Source organism: Carlito syrichta, unplaced genomic scaffold, assembly GCF_000164805.1.
Source record: "Carlito syrichta isolate Samal-C Ts95f unplaced genomic scaffold, Tarsius_syrichta-2.0.1 Scaffold314837, whole genome shotgun sequence".
NCBI lineage: Eukaryota > Metazoa > Chordata > Mammalia > Primates > Tarsiidae > Carlito > Carlito syrichta.
The window spans coordinates 67,844-89,145 of NW_007258933.1; the positions used below are offsets into that span (position 1 = coordinate 67,844).

The window sequence follows — 21,302 nt, forward strand, 5'->3', positions numbered from 1 at the left end:
TTTAATTTAATTAGTTGTCATTCATTTTAATGTGTATTGCCTGTATAAGTCAAGTGACTTAGCTCTTCTTTTTCCAGTATTGAGATTTAAGCTTTATTGAATTAAAAAAATCTGTTTAAATAAAATAGTTAAGTAACATGCAGACTTAGCAGATTAGCAGAAATCATGAAAATGATATGTGAATGACTGAAGGTCAGATCACCAGGCTATGAAATAAACTTGACCTGCCTTAGTGGCATTTCAGACCCAAACCATTTTTCAACTTGAGTTTTATTTCTGTTTCTTTAATATTCTATACTTTTCCCTGAGCAAATTCCATATCTTGTGCTATTCCTGCATCTTGGAAGATTCCTTTTCTTCTAGTAAAATTCTGCCTGTCCTTCAGGAGAGAGATTGTATATTTTAGTACTTACCCAGTGATTTGGACATAGGAGGCTTCCTTATTTTTGGCCTGAGGATAAGTAAAGGCATAGATGAATGAATGAATGAGTGATGAATGAATATCTGAATAAGGAACTGAATAGGTCAATGAATGCATGAATGAATGAGTAGCTAAATGAATAAATGAAAGAATGAATAGTGGGATGAATGAATGTATAGTTATGTATCTAGGCTACTCCTAGAGAATATTTCAGTGGTACAAGTAGCAACAGTTTCTTGATGTTTTAGGAGATTAGATTTTTTTGGCCACTGGGAGTATCTCAGAGATTCTATTAGAGAATCCTAGGGAATGTTGGAGATCTGGAAAACTTACTCTTGAGATTTCAAATATATGTATTTGTATTATTTAAAATTCTTAGTCCTACCCATCCTTCATTTTCTTACTGAAGAATAATAGTATTATTGTGCCTCCACTATTAATTACATTTTCTCTTAATAATTTATCAGATGTTTTCCTGATTTTAGTTTATTTCTGATAGTACAATTAATTCTATTCCATTATTTTGTTTTACTGATTTATTTTTATCTTTTGTTATTTAACCAGTCTTTATTTCAGCAGTTGTTAAATAATAATACATTGTTTTCAAGTGTAACTGGGTAAAGTCATCATCAATACTTTGCTCTTTCCCATGTTCTGGCTGATTTTTTTTTTTTCATGTAAGTTTTACTATTTTTAAAATGTAGGAGAAATACACGATTGGAAGATGGTTGAAAGCATTTTCACTTCTCCCGTTTTAGAAACCAAACCAGGAGCAGCAAAGTATCACTGATCTTTAGTGTAGACTAGAATATGTTAAATAATGATACATGCCAAGGAGAAAAATAAAGCAAAAAATGGGATGGGGTACCCACAAAGCCCAAAAGATTTTCCCCTGATTTAATGAAAATGCTGTTCACTACTTACTGCTTAACAGTGCTGTTTTTGTTGTTACTGAAGTGTCTGTGTATTTGTGGGTCTGTTACAGCACTTTCTTGTCTATTCTTGTGTTCTTTCCTCTTTTCCTTTCCCCCTCAAATTCACCTCCCAACCTGACATTCATTGCTTTGCTTCAGTCAACATTCTTACCTCTGGTATCCTTCACCTCGAGTATTAGCATTCCTGTCACTTCAGGAAGAGCCATCATCCTTAGTTAAACAGTAGCCTGAGTAACTCACCACCCATTGCTCTTTCCTTACTACTAGAGCCCTGTTTTCTTGCGAATACATTTCTCTTTCTTCTCAACAAATACTGAGTACACAGTGGATGATTGTTATACATCCTTGCTGATTTATCTTTTGTCTGCTTTGTGGGAACACTACCACCACTACCACCACTCCCAGTGCCACAACAGTACCTGGCACAAAGTAGGTATTAACTGGGTGAATGGATAAATGCATAGATAGACAGCAAGCATCTATACATTTGATGCTAACTCAATGAATGTAACTGCTGATTATTCCAGATCCTGTCATGAACTTAAGCAGATGAGACTTTAATATACGAGGGGAAAAATATGCTTTTTTGACTGAAGCTAACATGAAATCACATTTACTTAATATGATAGTTTTATTATCTTTAATTCCTTCTGAATAAAAGACATAGCCTGGTGATAATAAGCATAGAGATCAGAGCCAGACAGATCTGGATTTGAATTATGACTTCTTCATTTCATAGCTATTGATTTCTTTATTTATTGAGTCAGGGTCCCACTCTGTCCCGTCGCCCAGGTTGGAGTGGAGTGGTACTTACCACAGTCATGACCTACTTGCCTCTTGAGCTCTACCATACCTGGCTAACTTTTTTATTTTTTGTAGAGATGTTTCACTGTGTTGCCTAGGCTGGTCTCAAACCTCTGGGCTCAAGCAGTCCTCCTCCTACCTCAGCCTCCCAAAATACTGGGATTATAGGGGTGAGCCACTCCACCTGGCCTTGCATTTATATTTTGATTTACACTTTTTAGATACTCAGATGAGTTTTTAGCAAAATTCTAGAAATAGGAAATGTTATCTAAGGATTGGTTGAAGGAACAACTAGAGTGTTTAGTCTGGGGACAGGAAGAAAAAGGGGAAGGGCTTGAATGCAGATGATTCAAAAGAAAGGGGAGGGAAGTAGATTTGTTAGATGTTGCTCCAGAAAACAGAACAGCAGCAGCTGTGTCTATAAATTGTGAAGAAGCAGAGTTTATCCTGTATTTGAAACTTGAGCCTCCCATGAAGAGGTGCTTGTCTCTTGCAGCGGTAGGCCCTGCGGTGCCAGCAGTTTCTGATTGCCAAATAACAGGCACCTGACCAAGCTAGTTTCAAGGATCAGTGTCTCATAGTTTTGTAATCTATTGCACAGCCCTGTTAGCTACAGTAGAGTAATAGGTCTACTGTACTCCTAGAACTGAACTCATCCATTTTGAAGAGCAGGCACTAAGGAAGGCAAAACTCGTGTCCAGCCTTGGTGGGGTCTGTCCAGGAGACAGATATCTGAAGAGTATAGCAGTGGACCCTCAGTGACATAAGAATTCACCTTCCAGGTTAGTGCACAGGTGAAGAAAAAAGATAAAAGGGGTTAGGGCACTTGGCATCAGGAGCTCTATGAGTAGGTGGTCATTTTTAAGTAAGTGGGCAGTTGGGCAGTGCCCATGCAGCATGGCTCTTCATATGGTTTCTGATGCTTACGGAAAGAGGAGGAGAAGACTGTGTGACAAGGTGGGAGATGAAGATTATTGGTTAGGTGTGAAATCCAAGATTGGACAGTAAATGGGGAATCATAATATTAAAGGTGAGGGACAACATGGGAGGGAGACACAAAATGTTGGGATCAGGTAAAGTCATCCAGCTTCTAGAGCTAGAGCATGAAATTGGACCAGAGGATTAGCCTAGGTATCTTGATGTTCAGTCCCAGAGTATAAAGGCTAAAGATACTCAAATTCTACCAACCTTAGGGCAGTAATTAGTCTTGTTCTTTTGTTGGGGTTGAGCATTTAATGGGTTCATGGGAAGCGTTAGGTCTGTGAGATAGGCCAGTGCCACAGTAATAGAACAAAGAATTGCACAGAAATTAGATTAGGGAAAATAGTTTACTTATAAAATAGATAAAATTAGAAAGAGAGAGAGAGAGAGAGAGAGGAGATCCACCTCCCCCTGATCGGGGGCAGGGACAGAGCTTGAAGGAAAGCATGGCGGTGGCTGCTTGAGATTGAATAGTTTTTACACCTTCCTTTGGTGGCAGTAGGTTTAAGGTGATTGGTTGGTGGTCTGTTTTATGTCATCATGAAGGGGGCAGGTAAACACAGGAACTGTTGCCATGCTGATGGGGTCATGGTGGTCTGTGTAATGTAGGTCATGAAGGGCTGATCACAATAGATTAGGTTAGCTTGGGCCTTTATGACTGGTGGACATATAGTTGGAATAGAAAAGTAACCGGTACCTGAGGGGTTGCCAGACAATTATCAATAGCTACCTCTGGGAAACCAGTTCTGCCCTTTGTTAATGACTAGAGGATAAACTAGGTGATTTACTGAGAAAGTGTGACAGAGTTACGTGGTGTTACAATGGCTAAACTTTAACTAAGATTACTCTATTTTTGGCATTTCATCCTTTCAGGAAGGGAACCAAATCTTGGGAAATGATCTGTTTGACTGGTTTGTACCTTCCAAACTCAAACTCCTGAACATAAAGCTTATTTTTGTTAATTTATTGATCCCTTTTTATAAAGTATATTTTAGTGTTGAAGCTATAAGTACTTTCTCTGTGGCCTGGTAGATGTGAGGATAACTCCTCAGGAAAAACAGCTAGTCCCACCCTAGACTAACCTCTATAAACACACACACACACACACACACACACACACACACACACACACCCTTTTCTGTATTGGTACTTCTTAGGTCTGACACAATGACCTTTTCTGCCTGGAAGGGAGCTGGGACTGATCATCCTTTTATCCAGCCATATCAATACTTACTGTTTCCCTGCTTGCTTGAATAAACTGAGAGATTCTTGATATTTCCAGATGATAACATCTTTGTGATATCCTGCAGGCCTCTCACTCAGGAAGAAATTGTTCAGAGACGTGAGCGTGCAAGACAAAGACATGCAGAGAAACTTGCAGCAGCGCAGAGCCAGATACCCTTGGAGCCTACTCAAGATGAGAATGCCCTTGAAACAAATCTAAAGGGAGAAGAGCCAAGAGGTACAGCTTTGCTAAGTAGGCAGTGGTGTAAAATGTTTGCCTTTTTACTAAACTTGGGACACTCAACCTTTAGTTCATGAGCTTTTAGCTTTAATCATAGCTCTCATTAGTATTCTTTTCATTCTTGATATATCTTTTTCTGAAACTGGACCAAACATATACTGTTCCCTCTGTGTTTCCAGGCAGTTCCTGATTAAAGAGAACATTCTTAACACTCACTGTATTTTTGTTTCTGGCAGGTGATGAGCAGCAGGTGGAAAGCATGACTTCTAAACTTATGCCCCAGGAAGAAAACAGCCAAGAGTCCTTTGTTGCATTTGCTCGTGTGTTCAGTGGTGTAGCTCGAAGAGGAAAGAAAATTTTTGTCTTGGGGCCTAAATACAGTCCTCTTGACTTTTTACAACGGGTAAGTATTGGAAGTAAAATATTAGCATACTGTCTCAAGGATCTGATAATCTTTTTAAATTGGTTGGGATTGGTTATTATCTTATTGGTAGAAATTGTTATTTAGTGAAACACTGACTTATTGGACATTACAAATTCCATGAACATTCCAGTTTATCTTATGTGCATAGTGTCTCTTTGCTCTTGTGGGGCTACTGGTTAAAATCAACTGTTTATGTGTCAGATGTCTCTAGCAGGAATGATACAGTGCATTGGTAGCATAAATTCTCCTTATTTCAGTATTCTTTTGTATTCTTTTTTCATATTACATATTACAAATTTGGCATCTTAAAACAGTACACATTTTATTATCTCACAGTTCTGTGTGTTGGGAGTCCAGGCGTAGCTTAGCTGGGTCTTTGCCTTACGGTTTCATGAAGCTACAATCAGAGTGTTGGCTAGGCTGCATTCTCATCTGGAAGAGTGACTGGTGAAGAGTCTGCTTCCAAGCTCACTCAGGTTGTTTGCAGAACTCATATCTTTGCACCTGTGGCACAAGGGCCCCAGTTTCTTTATGACTGTGGGTTCGCCTCAGCTCCTACGGGCCACCTACAGTTTCTTGTCCTGTGGACTTTCTCAGCTTAGAGGCTTACTTTATCTAGCCATCAAGAAGACTAGAATGAGTCTATTAGCAAGACTGAGTCTTGTATGATGTTATATAATCACAGAATAATATTCCATCATCTTTACCTTTGGTTAGAAGAAGAAAAGTCACAAGTACCACTCACACTCAGGGAAAGGAGATTACTCAGACGCATAAACATTAGGAAACAGGAATCATGGGAAGGGTACTTTTAGTCCATCTGCCACATTCTTGTCTTAATTTTGTTTTTAATAGATTTACAACCTATATGCATTCTAAAGAATATATTATACATTTTCATGTTTTTGAACTTTGTATAAGGAATTTTACTGTAGTTACTCTTCAGCTTGCCTCTTTTTTTTGCTTTACTTAAAATTGTGAGATTAATCTATGTCACTGCCTATTCCTGTAGTTCATTTGTTGTTCACTGATGCATAGAATCCCATCATAAAAATATGCATTTTATTTATACATTTTCCTGTCACTGAATATTTGGACTGTTTTCATTTTTTGCTAATCTAAGCAATGCTACCTTGAATATTTCTGTGCATGTCTCCTTGTGCACATTTGTAAGAAATTTTAGGAACAGGCCTTTAGTAGAATTACCTGGATAATCTTCAGCTTAACAGGGTAATTCTGTTATCCTTCAAAGTAATTGTGATTTATACTCCAGCAGGAGTGTTTAATAGATCCAGTTATTCCACATTCTCACCAAAATTTGGTATTGTTAGGCTTTTAATTTTTGTTAATCTGATGGGTATGACATGGTGTATAGTAGTAGTTTTAATTCACATTCTCCTTTTCTTTTAGTATGTCATTGATGAATTATGTTTTCTCCTGTAAAGATATCTCCTTGGGTCATTTCCCTATCTTTCTATTATACTACTTTAAAAAAAAAATACTGTTTTCTGCATGTCCTTTGTGTATTCTAGATACTAATTCCTTGTCGGTTTTAAGTTTCGTGCATTTCCCTCTCCAGTTTGGGATTTGTTTTTGCTTTATTTTCTGGTTCCCTTTCATGAGTAGAAGTTCTTAATTTAATGTAGTTGACTTCATCAATATTTTATGAGTTTTGCTTTTTGTAACTTAAGAACATTAAAGTTAGGATTTTGTTGAAATCACCACCTATGTTTCCTTCTAAAGTTGGATGTTTTGCTTTTTGCTATTAAATGTTTAATTCAGTGTCTGTGTATGGTACAAAGAAGGGACCCACTTTTATTTTACCCCATGTGAATAACAAGTTGTTTGAATATCACTGAATAGTTCAACTTTACCCATTAATCTTCTTTGTGAACTCTGTTATAAGTTTATTTTACATGTACATGGATCTGTTTCAAACTAATAGATTTCATTTTTTTTCTATTTGTCTATCACTGTTTCTGTTCAGTGCTGTCATTTCTAAATGTTTGACATCAAAAGGTCAAATCCCTCTACCCTGTTTTTCTTTGTCAGTGCCTTGTTTATTCCTGATTCTTTGCTTCTATGTATAAAGTTTATAGTCTGCTTATCAGGTTCTGTGAAAAGCCCTGTTGAGACTTTGATTGGAACTACTTTAAATCAGTATGTTCAGTATGAGCCATCATTTTGCACTATGATATCTTTCTACCCATGAATGTCATAGGTTTATCTATATACTTATTTAGGTCATTTTTCATGTTCATTAAAGTTTTATAATTTTCTCTATAAAGATCTAAGTTACTTTTGTTAGACTTATTCCTAGCTATCTTATATTTTGTTGCTATTCCAAAAGTTACTGTTTTTAAAAAATTATATTTCCTGACCAGGTGTGGTGGCTCAATTCTGTAATCGTAGCACTTTGTGAGGCCAAGATGGGAGGATTGCTTTAGGCCAGCGTGGGCAACAAAGCGAGATGCTATGTCTCTAAAAACCTTTAAAAAAACATTTAGCTGGGTGTGGTAGTACGCATCAGTAATTCCTAGTTCCTTTGGAGGCTGAGATGAGGTATTGCATGAGCCCAGGAGTTTGAGGTTGTGGTGAGCTATAATTGCACCACTGCACTCTAACCTGGATGACAGTGAGACCTTATCTCCAGTGTATATATAAATGTTTGTGTGTGTGTGTGTGTGTGTGTGTGTGTGTGTGTGTGTATGCATTTTCTGTTTATTACTGATCTGTAGAAATATAGTTAACTTTCGTATATTGATCTTGTTTCTTTGTCACTTTGCTAAGCTAGCTTACTAATTATAATTTATCTGTGGCTTAAGTGGATGGTCATATTGTCTGTGGATAATTCTGTTTCTTTCAATCTAATTCTTAAACATTTTTTTTCTTTCTGATCTTTCTTTAGAGCTATCCTGCAGAATTTTCATTGTATCAGAACACATACACTTAGATATAGCATATGCCTGCAAGGCCATCGTTTTCACTAAGTTTCCAAGTCTACCTTAATACAGGAGCCTCTCTTTCCTCTAAGCCTTTATGAATTTACTTGTCCTTACTACTTTTTTCCAGTTACTCAATGCTTGTGATGTTAGTTATCTTTATATATGGTGTATCTTAGATATTTTCCCTCTTCTTGGCACTAGCATAGCACCATAGGCCTTTGGGCACCAAAGATAGTTTGATTGTTTGGTTGATTAAAATGATTTCTGAGTACTTGCATTTATATGGAGGTTATATTTCTGAAGACTTCCTGCAACTCAAAACCTGAATCATTTCAGACAGTATCTCCATAAGAATAAATATAATGTAAGGGAAGCTTATAAATCTGTTATACTTGTAGCATATTTTTGCTGTATGTGTACTCTGCTCTCATCGACGTTCCCAGTATTTAACTGCACGTTCTTCCAGATGAACAGCATAGCATATAATAGCAGTTTTTGGCCTTTTTCTTGACATTTTTATTATATCTAACTACTCTTCTAAAGTTGTTTTCATGTGTTACTTGGTACTATCATCAGCTCTTGTTGAATACTTGAAGAACATAATAAGAGTAAAACAATTTTAAATGATGATAGTAATAATGAGTGTTCATATAATTGTACAGTAGTCACCAGAACTGATGCATGACATAGTTCACATAAATAGCTAGCAAGAGGCTATGAAGACCGGCTAAAATGGTGCCAGACCACAACAGGCTTTATATTACTTAGCCATAAAACTTATGATTAAGTCGGAATCTGGACAGTTTTTTAATATTGAGAAGTTTAAGTATTTCAAATTTTATTCATAAAGTGAGATATACTTTGTCACATAATTTCAAATTTGCATATTTCAGGTTTACATGAAATGTAACTGTATCATATCTTATTGATGAATAAAAATAGCTTTATAGATACCAACTAATGCTTTCAAATGCCTCCTAACTTGTTTTCAATCAATTTTCTTTGCCCAGGTACCATTAGGTTTCTCAGCTCCACCTGATGACCTGCCCCCAGTCCCTCACATGGCATATTGTACTCTGGAAAACTTGTATCTTCTGATGGGAAGGGAACTGGAAGATCTAGAGGAGGTACCTCCAGGAAATGTTTTAGGTAGGGTGATACTCTGTTTTATATCTGTACTCCGATCTGAGAGTTTACCTAGCATAACACTAAAAATTTAGTAAGGTTTTTTTAAGGTAATAGCTTTGATTTGTTCTTTAGTTTGGTAATCTGTGTGTGTGTGTCTTAATGATGTGTCTGTCTTTTAGTGTGTTGAGTAATCAACATGTAGATCAGTTACTTGCTGTGAATTATGGCAGCTCTGTTTTGAAAATGTACTGTTTAAGTAATCTGTTAATGTTCTGTTCTAAGCTGAGACTCCATTTATTTGAGAATAGGAGGGGAAATTCTTGCTCACATAAAGTCAGTTTGCATGACTAAGACATTTCCAGTGCTACGAGTTTGATTCTAAATTGTTAGAAACTATTTTGATGTAAAGGTCTACTTAAACTCTGCCTTTTCCCCCCATTGCCTTTTATCCCTTAAGTATTACTCTACTAACAGTTGATGATTATCAGTTTATATCTGTAAGTATTATTATTCATCTTTTTTTTTTTTTTTTTGAGTTGGAGTTTCACTCTGTTGCCCAGACTGGAGTGCAGTGGCTGCTCCCGGCCACCGCAGCCTCGACCTGCTGGGCTCCGGCAATCCTTCCGCCTCAGCCTTCCATGTAGCCGGAATTACAGGCATGCGCTACCAGGCTCGGCTGATTTTTTGATTTATTGTAGAGATGAGGTCTTGCTGCCCAGGCGGGTCTCAAACCCGCGGGCTCAGGCAGTCCATTCACCTCAGCCTCCCAAAGGCGCGGGATTATAAGCTGAGCCACTAAGCCTGGCTATTATTCATCTTTTTAATATTATTACTTGCTTGACTTCTGCTCCTGAGGTACAAAATTCACTTTTTGAGGTTCATAATGTAATCACAAAGGTGCAGATCAAGAAATTTCTCTTGGGTCATCACAGGAACCCAGAGTATACTATAAAATGTTCTATCCCATTACACTGTTGGATTATGAACCCTTAGGGTCATTGTCAGCTATAGAGCTATTTATCGGGTGATTGCTTGGACTGAGATCTCTCTTTAACTTTTAGAGAAAAGATCTGCCAGGATCAGTGGCTCAGCCTATAATCCCAGCACTTTGGGAGACCAAGGCGAGTAGATTGCCTAAACTCGCGGGTTCTAGACCAGCTCGGGCAATTTAGCGAGACCTTGTCTCTACAATAAATAAAAAAGTAGCTTGGCATGGTAGCACACGCCTATGGTTCCGGCTACTTGGAAGGCTGAGGCGGAAGGATCGCCAGAGCCCAGCAGGTCAGCGCTGGGGTGGCCGTGAGAGTGCTACTGCACTCCAGCCAGGGCGACAGAGTGAGACTCCAACTCAAAAAAGAAAAGAAAAAGTCTAGGCTGTTGGTCTAGAATATGATTTTTCTGAATTTTGTGGACTTACTACTCCCCTGCAGAGATACAGTCTTTTATTTAATATTATTGGCATGAAATTAGTAGACGTTCTAGCTTCTCATCAGTGTTATTTATTCTTTGTCATCCCTTTGGAAAATGCCATTGAACCTTAACAATTTATGTAACTCTGTGAGCTGCCACAGCCAACTCTATCAGAAAAGACATTGGAAGAGGAGTGGGCAACACCCTCCTTTTGTTCATATGTCCGTTGGGATTACTGTATTGCTCAGACTAAATCCAGTTTATTTCTTAAATAGAGCATGATCTTCAGCATGATGCTCAAATAAAAGAAAAGGTATTCTGTTGAGTGAATAGTTTTTTTACTATCTTTTCTAATTAAGTCCATGTGTTTGTGTTCTTTCCCCAGTAGAGGTTGAGACCATGACATGCATTAGCTTCTGGTTTCCTTCTTTCTATTGCTGGATTTCTAGATGCTGTACAAGACTGAGGTTAAATGGTTTATAAGGAGGGAAACCATCTCTCTCTCTTCTTGCCTCCCAAGACAGGCTTGGTTCTGCCATCTTCTACAGGGTGACCTACTACGAGCTGAAACTTTTCATTTCTTCTTGGAGAAAAGAGATATACCACGGTCTCTTTTATTGACCTTTCAAAAAAGTGGGATGGTGGTAGGACCTGGGGTGAGGATGAAGGTGACTAAACATTTGTTTACCAAATTTATCTATATAAGATTAAACCAGATGGATACCAACTGTGGGACAAAATTGAAGAGGAAAAGCCAGATTTATTTTCTATAATTAAGGATTGTATTTGGCTGCAAGTAACCAGAAAATTAATTGCATTGTCTTAAACTTCACTCAATAGGAAGTTCAAGGATAGACAGTTCAGGGCTGGTGTGATGACTCTCCTATCATCAGGGAGCCTGGGGTTCAGCATGTGGATTTTGTCTCCATGGGAGCAAGATGGCTCCTGTATATCCAAGAATCACATCCACATTCCTCACAGGAAGGGGGCACAAAGATCAAGACCTTTTAACATGATTAATGTTTTTATTTGTAAAGAAGCAACTCTCTCTAGTGACTTCTATATACTGGAGTAGCAAAAAAATGTATACACATTTTAAGAGATGTAATCTATGTATGTATTACTTCTAGTTCGCCACAATCAGAAGTGTCTGGACACTAATGGTAACCATTTTGAGCACCTCTTATAATCGCAGAAGTCAAACTTGACTTGTATTCATCTTTTGTTATAGGTGTATATTGACTATTACAATTTTAATACAGTTTTTTCCTTTTTAAAAATGTGTTTACTTTTTTTGGTACCCTCTGTATATTTTTATTTTTGTAATTTTCTCATATATCCCCCTCCCCCCACTAGCTTCAAGGTGTTTCAAACCATTATAGCCTTTATAATTGTAGCAAGTGACACTGTGGTTGTGAGTGGCTTTCTTTTTTTTTTTTTTTTTTTTTTTTTGAGTTGGAATGTCACTCTGTCACCCAGACTGCTCCCGGCCACCGGAGCCTCGACCTGCTGGGCTCCGGCGATCCTTCTGCCTCCGCCTTCCAAGTAGTCGGAATTACAGGCATGCACTACCATGCCCAGCTGATTTTTTGATTTATTGTAGAGATGAGGTCTCGCTGCCCAGGCAGATCTCGAACCCGCGGGCTCAGGCAATCCACTCACCTCAGCCTCCTAAAGGTGCGGGATTACAGGCTGTGCCACCGAGCCTGGCTGTGAGTGGCTTTCAAGTAGCCAGCCAGTCTATCCTGTCCGCTCTATTCCCCCTATTTTTATCTGGGATTCCTGAGACGCCTTCATTAAGGTTCTGTTTCTTGACCTTACAAGGAGAAAGGTAGTCCACCAGAAGGGTTATGAGTGTAGCATTGTCGCTAGAACCTAGCCAGCCACTTTGATTTGCCTTCTGGATTGAAACATACAGTGATAGTTTTCTTTCTTTTAATCCAAATCTGATTGACTCTTTTGCATGATTGGAAAGCATTAGTATACCAAGATTCTGGACATAATTTTGCCACTAGCTAGTTATATGACCTCAGGCCAATTGTATAGCTTTTCTGCGCTTGTTTTTCCAAATGATTTAAACTAGAGCAATGATTACTAATATTTCTTATGGTAGAAATAGAACAACTACTTTTAATTTTTTATAAGAAGACTATTAATAGATTCCCAGAGATTCTTTTATTATATTTGTCATATATGCTAAACTTTAAAGACAAAGCATTAAAATAGAGTACATTTTATTGGTATAGCTATAAAATACAATAAAATATAACAAAATTGTATTTTATACATTTTGTTTGTAAAACAATAACAGTAGAACAAAAACAATTTTGTTTGTACAAAATTGAAGTTTAAAATTGCCTTGTAGCAATGGAATGAGGTAGAAATTCTTGGTACTTATGTCTTGAAAATCTTCCCTGGATTATATCAGCATCCCAATGACTGGAAAAAAAAAAAATTCTAAGCTATCTTATCTCCAAAGACCCCTCTAGCTTTTAACTTTTCAAACTGTTTCTTAAAGAAAAACCTTATTTCAGTAATTAGGATATTTCCCCCCCAGTGCTCATTACAAGGAACAGTAAATGGTTTTGATGTGGTTCTGGGTTGAATTGATAACTCATGTAAATGGTCCCATCAAAACATCTTGAATGAGTGATCAGCCTCAGAGTCATAGAACTACCTTTTCAGACAGTTTTTACTTGCTCAGTGATTAAAAACGTGGAGCATATGTTAGCAGTAGCAGCAGTTTAATAAACCAGAGTGTTTAATAAAAGCAACTTTTCAAAGCTAGGAGTAAGTTTAAGACGGGAGAATAGGAGGCTGGAGGATCTGGCTGGTCAGAAGCAAACAACTCAAGAGAAGACTAGCTGACAGCTAAAGGTAATGAGTGCTGGGATTTCAGCTACCAGGTTGCTATGGTCAGTTGACTGAGGTCAGTTATGTCAGCATAGTTTTTTTGGGGTTTTTTCTTCTTTGAAACAGATTTGTCTTCTCAGGTACATTTAAAATGGAAAGAATAAGATGGCCACATTTGGTGGGAATAATCTATATGTTCCACTTGCCTCTTGATTCATAATAAACCACTGAAAGCTTTAGTAGCTTAAAACTAAGATGACTCTTAGTTTTTCACACATCTTGCAGTTTGGTCATGGTTTGGTGGGGACAGTTTGTCTTTGTTCCATGTGGTATCTTTCGGGGTGGCTCAAAGCCTATGGGCTAGAGTCATGGAGGATCTTTCAGGCATATGTCTGGAGGTTGTTGCTGGTTGTTGGCTGGGACCTTGGCTGAGAGTAGAACTGATGCCTTTCCATATGGTTACTTGGCTTCCTTATAGCATGGTAGCTAAGTTTTATGGGTGAGTGCCCCAATGGGGAGAGCCAGGAGGAAGCTGTATCGCCTTTTATGACCTAGCCTTCAAAGCTTTCAGCCTCACTTCTGCCATATTCTGTTTATTAAAAGTGAGTCACTAAGACGGGCTCATGTTCAAAGGGAGGGAACTAACGCCTCCTTTGATGGGAGGCATGTCAGAGTGTTTGTAGACATGTTTTAAAATGACCGCACCACTAATCGTAGATAATTTCTTGTTTCCTTTTGCATTTTAGCAGGCCCATGGCAGGACACATATCATAAATTAAGACACAGAGATGTTCATAGTGATCAGGGCTTGCCTGCAAATTCCATCTTTTTTACTTTTGTTAACTTAGAGAAAAAGCCGTGTTCCTATTTAATAAGAAAATAAGAGAGAGCTCTATGATTGATACCCATATGCTTTTCATCAGAAATGATACAGTCAGTAAATTTATCAAGTGCAGATGAAATTTTTTTTTGGAAAAGGAAATGAGGACATTGTATGGCATTCTTGAACAATTCTGTATTATGCAGTCTAAGTCTAAAGGAAAGTTCTTTTATTGACACTTGAAAAATGCAGATTTCACATTTGAACTCAACTATAACTCACTTAGATAACTTATATGTGCTGATAAGTGTGGAATAGATTTTGTGGCCTGGAAATAGTTGATTTAAAGTTTTAAATCACTTAATTCCAACCTGATGTTTGTAAAGTTGGTATAGATGGGACTAGAGAGACCTCACCACGTTTAACACACAATAGCCTTTTTGTTCAGTTCCCTACTGAGAGTATCTCTAAAAATAAATGTTTGCTACAGGCTTCTACTAAAATGTGAGGGGAAATTGAATTAGGATTCCAAATCTTTAGCCTTTTCATATACTCTTTTAGATCTCTTCCATATGGTTAAATCTTTAAAAGTTCAGGGACATTCTGAGAAGAAACATGATATTCTTCTTTTCACAGCATGAAGAACATAATAAATATTAATTAAGCCTTTTTCTGAACCAGTTTTCATTCTGTCATGGTTGGTTGCTAGGTCGATAGGAAGTCAGTGATGATAATCAGTGTGAATTGAATGAAGAGTGTGTGAATCCTTAGTCATGTGTAGTAATCTAGGAGTCAGAAATCTTTGAAGAGTTTTACTAGCATATTTGATTTAATTTATTTCAAAGGAAATCTTCCTTGAAAGAGCCAGCAGTCTTGGTTTCTAAGACTTACTGGTGCTTTTGTCATTCTTTAAATTTACTAATTAATGAACTTTTAAAAAATATACTTTATTATCAACATTTCCACTTGGAGAGACTTTATTCTGAACAATAAAAAACTAAGTCACTTCTTAGTTTTAATAGTTTCAACTGATTTTAATAGTTTTCCTTTTACAGATGATAATGATCTTATTCTTGTATTTCCTAATAGCTATCTGTCCTATTTCTTTTTATTTTCATATTGTCTATAAGAACATAGTAAATAATAATAGTTGCAGTTGCTGTTCTGTCTAGTTGCTTCCTGATTTTTAATGGAAATGTCCCTAGTGCTTTCGTTTCAGATTTGCTGATTCCTGTCGATTCATGGTATCTCTTATTTATCATGGTGGGAAAGTATTCTTGTTTAAAAAAAAATTAATCGGGAATAGGTACTGAATTTTATTGGTGCATTCTCAGCATTTGAAGACACATTTATAGAGTTTTTCCCCTTGCTGTGATTGATTTCATGAATTATACTTTATTTCCTAATTATTAAGTTGTCCTCGCTTTTCTGGGGGAGAAATATGATGATTTCATATATTTTTTATACATTTTTAGATTCAACTTACTAGTTTTTAATCCAAATTTTTCTTGCATAGTAAGTAAAATTGGCCATTATGTCTTGGTATCATAATACCAAAATGGGAAGCTTCCATTTTTTCTACTCTCTAAAGCTGTACTATCCAACTGGTAGCCACTAGCTACATCCAGTTATTTAAAATAAATTGAAATAAAATAAAATTTAAATTTTACTTTATTAGTTGCACTAGCCATATTTCAGGTGCTCAGTAACCATGTGTGGCTAGTGGTTACCATACTGGACAGTGCTGCTCTAGAGAAATTTGTATATGATATGAAACTTACCTTTTCTTGAAAAGTTTTTTTGTTTTTTGGAGTTTTTTTTTGAGTTGGAGTCTCACTCTGTCACCTAGACTGGAGTGCAGTGGCCGCTCCAGTCTAGGTGACAGAGTGAGACTCCAACTCAAAAAAAACCCACAGCCTCGACCTGCTGGGCTCCAGTGATCCTTCCGCCTTAGCCTTCCAAGTAGTTGGAACTACAGGTGCACGCTACCACACCCGGCTAATTTTTGACTTATTGTAGAGATGAGGTCTCGCCAACTTGCCTAGGCAGGTCACGATCTTGAAAAGTTTTGAAATAGTTTACTTGTAAAACCAACTGAACTAGGTGCGTAAAATGTTTGATTCTTTCATTCTGGTGTACTTTATCTTTTTCATTCCCAATTCTCTAAATTTGTGTTTTCTTGCTTGATTTTTTTTATTAGAAAAGTTTGTCTTTTTTATTTTAGTGTAATAGCTCTTATATATATATGATTAATGTTTTGAACTTCTTTGAAGATAACTTTCAGTATAGTGCAAGCCATAATATAGGTCCATTTGAAAATGCAGATAAGCCAAATAAGAGTTATCATTTACTATGGGAATAACGGCCAGTCTTTTTCTGCCCATATATGTGCATTTTAAAAAATTGTGGTAAAAACACAACATGAAATCTTCTAAGTCGGATGCAGTGGCTCATGCCTTAATCCCAGCACTTTGGGAAGAGGAGGTGAGAGGATTACCTGAGCCCAGTAGTTCGAGACCATCCTGGGCAACTTGGCGAGACCTCGTCTCTACAATAAATTTAAAAATTACCCAGGTGAAATGGTATATGCCTGTGGTTCCAGCTACTCAAAAGACTGAGGTGGAAAGATTGCCCGAGCCCAGCAGATTGAGGCTGTGGTGGCATGAGCATGCCACTTCACTCAATCCTGGGTGACAGAGTGAGACTCCAACTCAAAAAAGAATTGCCATCTTAACTATTTTCAGGTATACAGTTCGATAGCATTTTAATACTATTTTTTAAACTTGTATATTTTTCTCTTAGAGACAGTATATTTTCTGAATACTCATAGCTTCTCCCACTTTGTTTAGCTGCATTTGCTGTAACTTCCAGGACAGTGTTAAATAGTGGTGTAGTAAGAATCTTCAATTCCTTATATTAGAAGAATTTCTACATATATATGTACATATATACATATATAGGTAATATATATTACCCTCAGATTTGAGCCGAATTGTCTTTATAATGAAAAGAAAGAATCCAGCCGGGCTCGGTGGCTCAGCCTGTAATCCTGCACTTTGGGAGGCTGAGGTGAGTGGATTGCCTGAGCCCATGGGTTCGAGACCTGCCTGGGCAACTTGGTGAGACCTCATCTCTACAATAAATCAAAAAAGTAGTTGGTCGTGGTAGCGTGCGCCTGTAGTTCCAGCTCCTTGGAAGGCTGAGGTGGAAGCCAGCCATCACTGGAGCCCAGCAGGTCGAGGCTGCGGTGACCGGGAGCGTGCCACTGCACTCCGGTCTGGGCGACAGAGTGAGACTCCAAGTCAAAAAAAAAAAAGAAAAGAAAGAATCCTTTTATTTCTATTTAATAGGTTGATTTTTTTAAATATGGATACATGTTGAGATTCATCAGATGGTCTTTTCTATATCTTTCTAAATTTGTGTTTTCTTGCTTGATTTTTTTTATTATAAAAGTTTGTCTTTTTTATTTTAGTGTAATAGCTCTTATATATATATGATTAATGTTTTGAATCCATTTCACAGATAGGAAAATTGATACAAAGATTAAGTAACTTCCCGTGGTCCTATAATAATATATATTAAGAAAGCGGCCGGGCTCAGTGGCTCAGCCTGTAATCCCGTTTTTCTCTTTTGACTCACTCACACCATGAATCATATTCACACAATTCCTAATATTAAACCAGTTATATTCCTGGAATAAATTACTTGATGAGTGCATTTCAAGTATGTTACTGAGTAATGAACTCAGTTTGTCGGTAAAGTAAAATGTTTATATTTGTAAATTTGGTCTGTAGTTTTTGTGTACATTTATTTTATGTCTGTGGGGTTTATTTTTATTTTATTTTATTTTTGTTTTTTTGAGACAGGGTCTCACTGTATCACCCAGACTGGAGTGCAGTGGCTCAGTCATAGCTCACTGCAGCGTTGAACTTCTGAACTCAAGCAATCTTCCTGTCTCAGTCTCCTGAATAGTTGGGACTATAGGCTTGTGCCACCATACCCAACTAATTTTTTTATTTTTTGTAGAGACAGAGTCTTGCTGTGTTGTCCAGCTGGTCTCCAACTCCTGGGCTCAAGCAGTCCTCCTGCCTCAACCTCCCAAAGTACTGGGATTATAGACATGAGCTTCTGTACCCATCCATTTGTGGAATTTAGATATCATATTACACTAGTTGCATGAAACAGATAACAAATTAGGGAATGGCTTTCATTGTTTTCTATTTAAATGGCATGGGAATTTTCTGGGACCTAAAATTTTTGATATTAACACCCAAGGAACCAATTATATCTGATTGGCTATCTAGATTGTGATTTGCTATTCTTCCCAATTGTAATTGTCCCTGTCAGTTTCCTTTTCCTCATGTCAGTTTAGTACTTCTTGTTCATAGATAATGAGATTGATTAGTTCATTTGCTTGAAGACCAGCATTAATATTGGTTATAATAATGACAACAGTGATCATCTATTAGGACCTACCATGTGATCGAAGTTGTATTAAGTATGTGGGAGTGATTATCTTGTTTATTCTTTGCCAAATGAGATACATTTCACAGATAGGAAAATTGATACTTACAAAGATTAAGTAACTTCCCGTGGTTCTATAATAATATATATTAAGAAAGCGGCCGGGCTCAGTGGCTCAGCCTGTAATCCCGTGCTTTGGGAGGCCGAGGTGAGTGGATTGCCGGAGCCCGCAGGTTCGAGTTCCGCCTGGGCAACTTGGCGAGACCTCTTCTCTACAATAAATCAAAAAATCAGCCAGGCGTGGTAGCGCATGCCTGTAATTCCAGCTACTCGGAAGGCTGAGGCAGAAGGATCACCGGAGCCCAGCACGGTGAGGCTGCAGTGACTGAGAACAGCCACTGCACTCCAGTCTGGGCGACAGAGTGAGACTCCAACTCCAAAAAAAAAAAAAAAGCTGGGGTATTCATCTGTATCTGTGGTCATTTAACTTTTTTGTTTCAATATTACTTGAATTTTTTTCCTTTTCTCTTGACCTATCTTATTGAAGGTTTGTTATATTGTATCTTTCCTTTTATCCCTAAGGAGTCAATTCTTTGTATATTACAGTTCTTGTACATTTATGTGGCATCTTTAAGTCTTCCTGCTTATCATAGATTGTTTTTTATATATATATATAAAATAAATTAATTAAAAATAATATATATATATATATAAGTAGCCGATCCTTCCACCTCAGCCTTCCAAGTAGCCGAAATTACAAGCACGCGCTACCATGCCCGGCTGATATTTTGATTTAGTGTAGAGATGAGGTCTCGCCAAGTTGCCCAGGCGAGTCTCGAACCCGCGAGCTCAGGCAATTCACTCACCTCAGCCTCCCAAAGTGTGGAATTACAGGCTGAGCCACCAAGCCTGGCTCTGTTGATCCCTTTTGCTCTTGAAGCCATTGAGCAGGTTATGGGAAGGTGGGAGTCCCCTTTTTTGTCATCTCAAATCAGATGTTTAGCATATAATTCGATAAAATGCTTAATTGTACAGGTTAATCTGTGTCTGTTAATTCTCATTTTTGCTTACTATAAAGTAACTGGCTGTGACTACGTAACTTCTTTTAAATAGATAGATTAATATAACTTTATAACCTATGAACCATTTGTCTACTATTTAATAAACTCATTGCCACTCTTGACATTTTGTAAGAACAAAGGAAAATATGATGGGAATTGTCTCCCCCACCATCTCCAAAGACATTCTTGGAGAGATTAGATCAGATCACTAGGGGAGATGAAGCAAGAGATAATTGAAACAGGTTTTACTCTAATTTGTCAGTTAAAGAAAGGAGCAAAATGGGTAACAGTTTGAAGGAATAGTTGAGTCAAGGAAGTGTGTGTATGTGTGTGAATGTGTATTTACTAGAGTTTGACTGTACTTGTTTATTGGTGAAGAAGATGTAATGAAAGGGGAAAGATGTAAGATACAGTGAAAAATTTAAATGATTAATGATATAAGGTAATAATCTTTCCCAACTTAACAATGTAGAAAACCTGGTCATCTTGTAAAAGTAAGGAGGATTTGGGATAATGAGAATCTGAAACCTGCTAAATACACGGAGAGGCCACAAAGAACATTAGTTAGCAAGTCATCAGATTATATCTTGATTTAATTGGATTGCTATGAGGCTTTGGAAAGAAGTGGAGGTGAGGAGTACAGCCCAGGCATGGAAATATAAGATTGTCCTGAGTAAAGTTCCAGTGGGACTACAGGCTATATATTCTTAGGCAGTTTGGGGGCTTCCCTAGAGGTAAGCTTGAAGGAAATGCAGCCAAGACCATCTTCTCTACAAGTGTTAGGCCCTCTTGCCCTCTGGTGGGAAGGGAGGGGGCAGTTTCATCTGCCATAGAGTCACCCCTAGAAACTCAGCTTAAAGACTTGTTGCAATTTTTTCATTTCCTTCCAATCCTATTTCAGATATAGTAGTAGAAAGGGTGAACAATTATAGTTAGAATCTATACATAATAATGAATAGACTGCAGATCATATTCCATTCCAAAGATATACTTGTAAAGATACACTTGTAAGTTGAATATTTCATTATCAGCATAGTTGTCATGCCAACACTAGGCAGGCCAGAGGGACCAGAACCTCGAATTTTGATAAATTCCTAAGACACTAGGAGGTCAAATGTCAAAAATAGGAAGCCGGAAAGAGTGGATAGTAATGGGTCAAGCAAAGGCTAAATTCAGTAAACTGATGGTGAGATATTTAATCTCTATTCTTAGTATTTTTAGCATATGACAGACTGGGGAAATAAGTTGAGTTTTGTAAATGGGTTTAATGGAAGTTGGGAAGATATCCTTGATGGTTCACACAGTAGTCTTATTGAGGTCAGATTTGATTTTTTTCAACAGATAACAGACTGTCAAAAGGGTTTTGAAGAAGATTGAGAAATATACTTTCTTATACCCATAAATTGATACAGTCCATTTGGAGTGCAATTGGTTTTGAATATCAAAGGTTTTAAAGATAATTTTATCCTGAAAAATAGTCATACCTTTGACCTTTAGGAATTGATTTGGAGGAGTAATGAACATTGTGCACAAAGACTTACCTATTATGTGGATATTTATTATAAGTTTTAGTACAAGGGGTAAATTGGGG

The 21,302-nt window shown here is 37.4% G+C and overlaps 1 protein-coding gene across 4 annotated transcripts in view; it reads left to right on the forward strand.

Moving 5' to 3' along the window:
- Positions 1–21,302, forward strand: part of EFL1 (elongation factor like GTPase 1) — a 146,831-nt gene that overhangs the window by 45,149 nt on the left and 80,380 nt on the right. For all 4 annotated transcript variants that reach the window (XR_002481216.1, XM_008072057.1, XM_021705934.1 and 1 more), the window contains 3 exons: positions 4,452–4,603; positions 4,843–5,009; positions 8,986–9,124. Coding sequence is in view for 3 of the 4 variants with exons in the window: in XM_008072057.1 (XP_008070248.1) it covers positions 4,452–4,603; positions 4,843–5,009; positions 8,986–9,124 (458 nt within the window). In the remaining variant the exon portion in view is untranslated. The remainder of the gene's footprint in view (positions 1–4,451; positions 4,604–4,842; positions 5,010–8,985; positions 9,125–21,302) is intronic.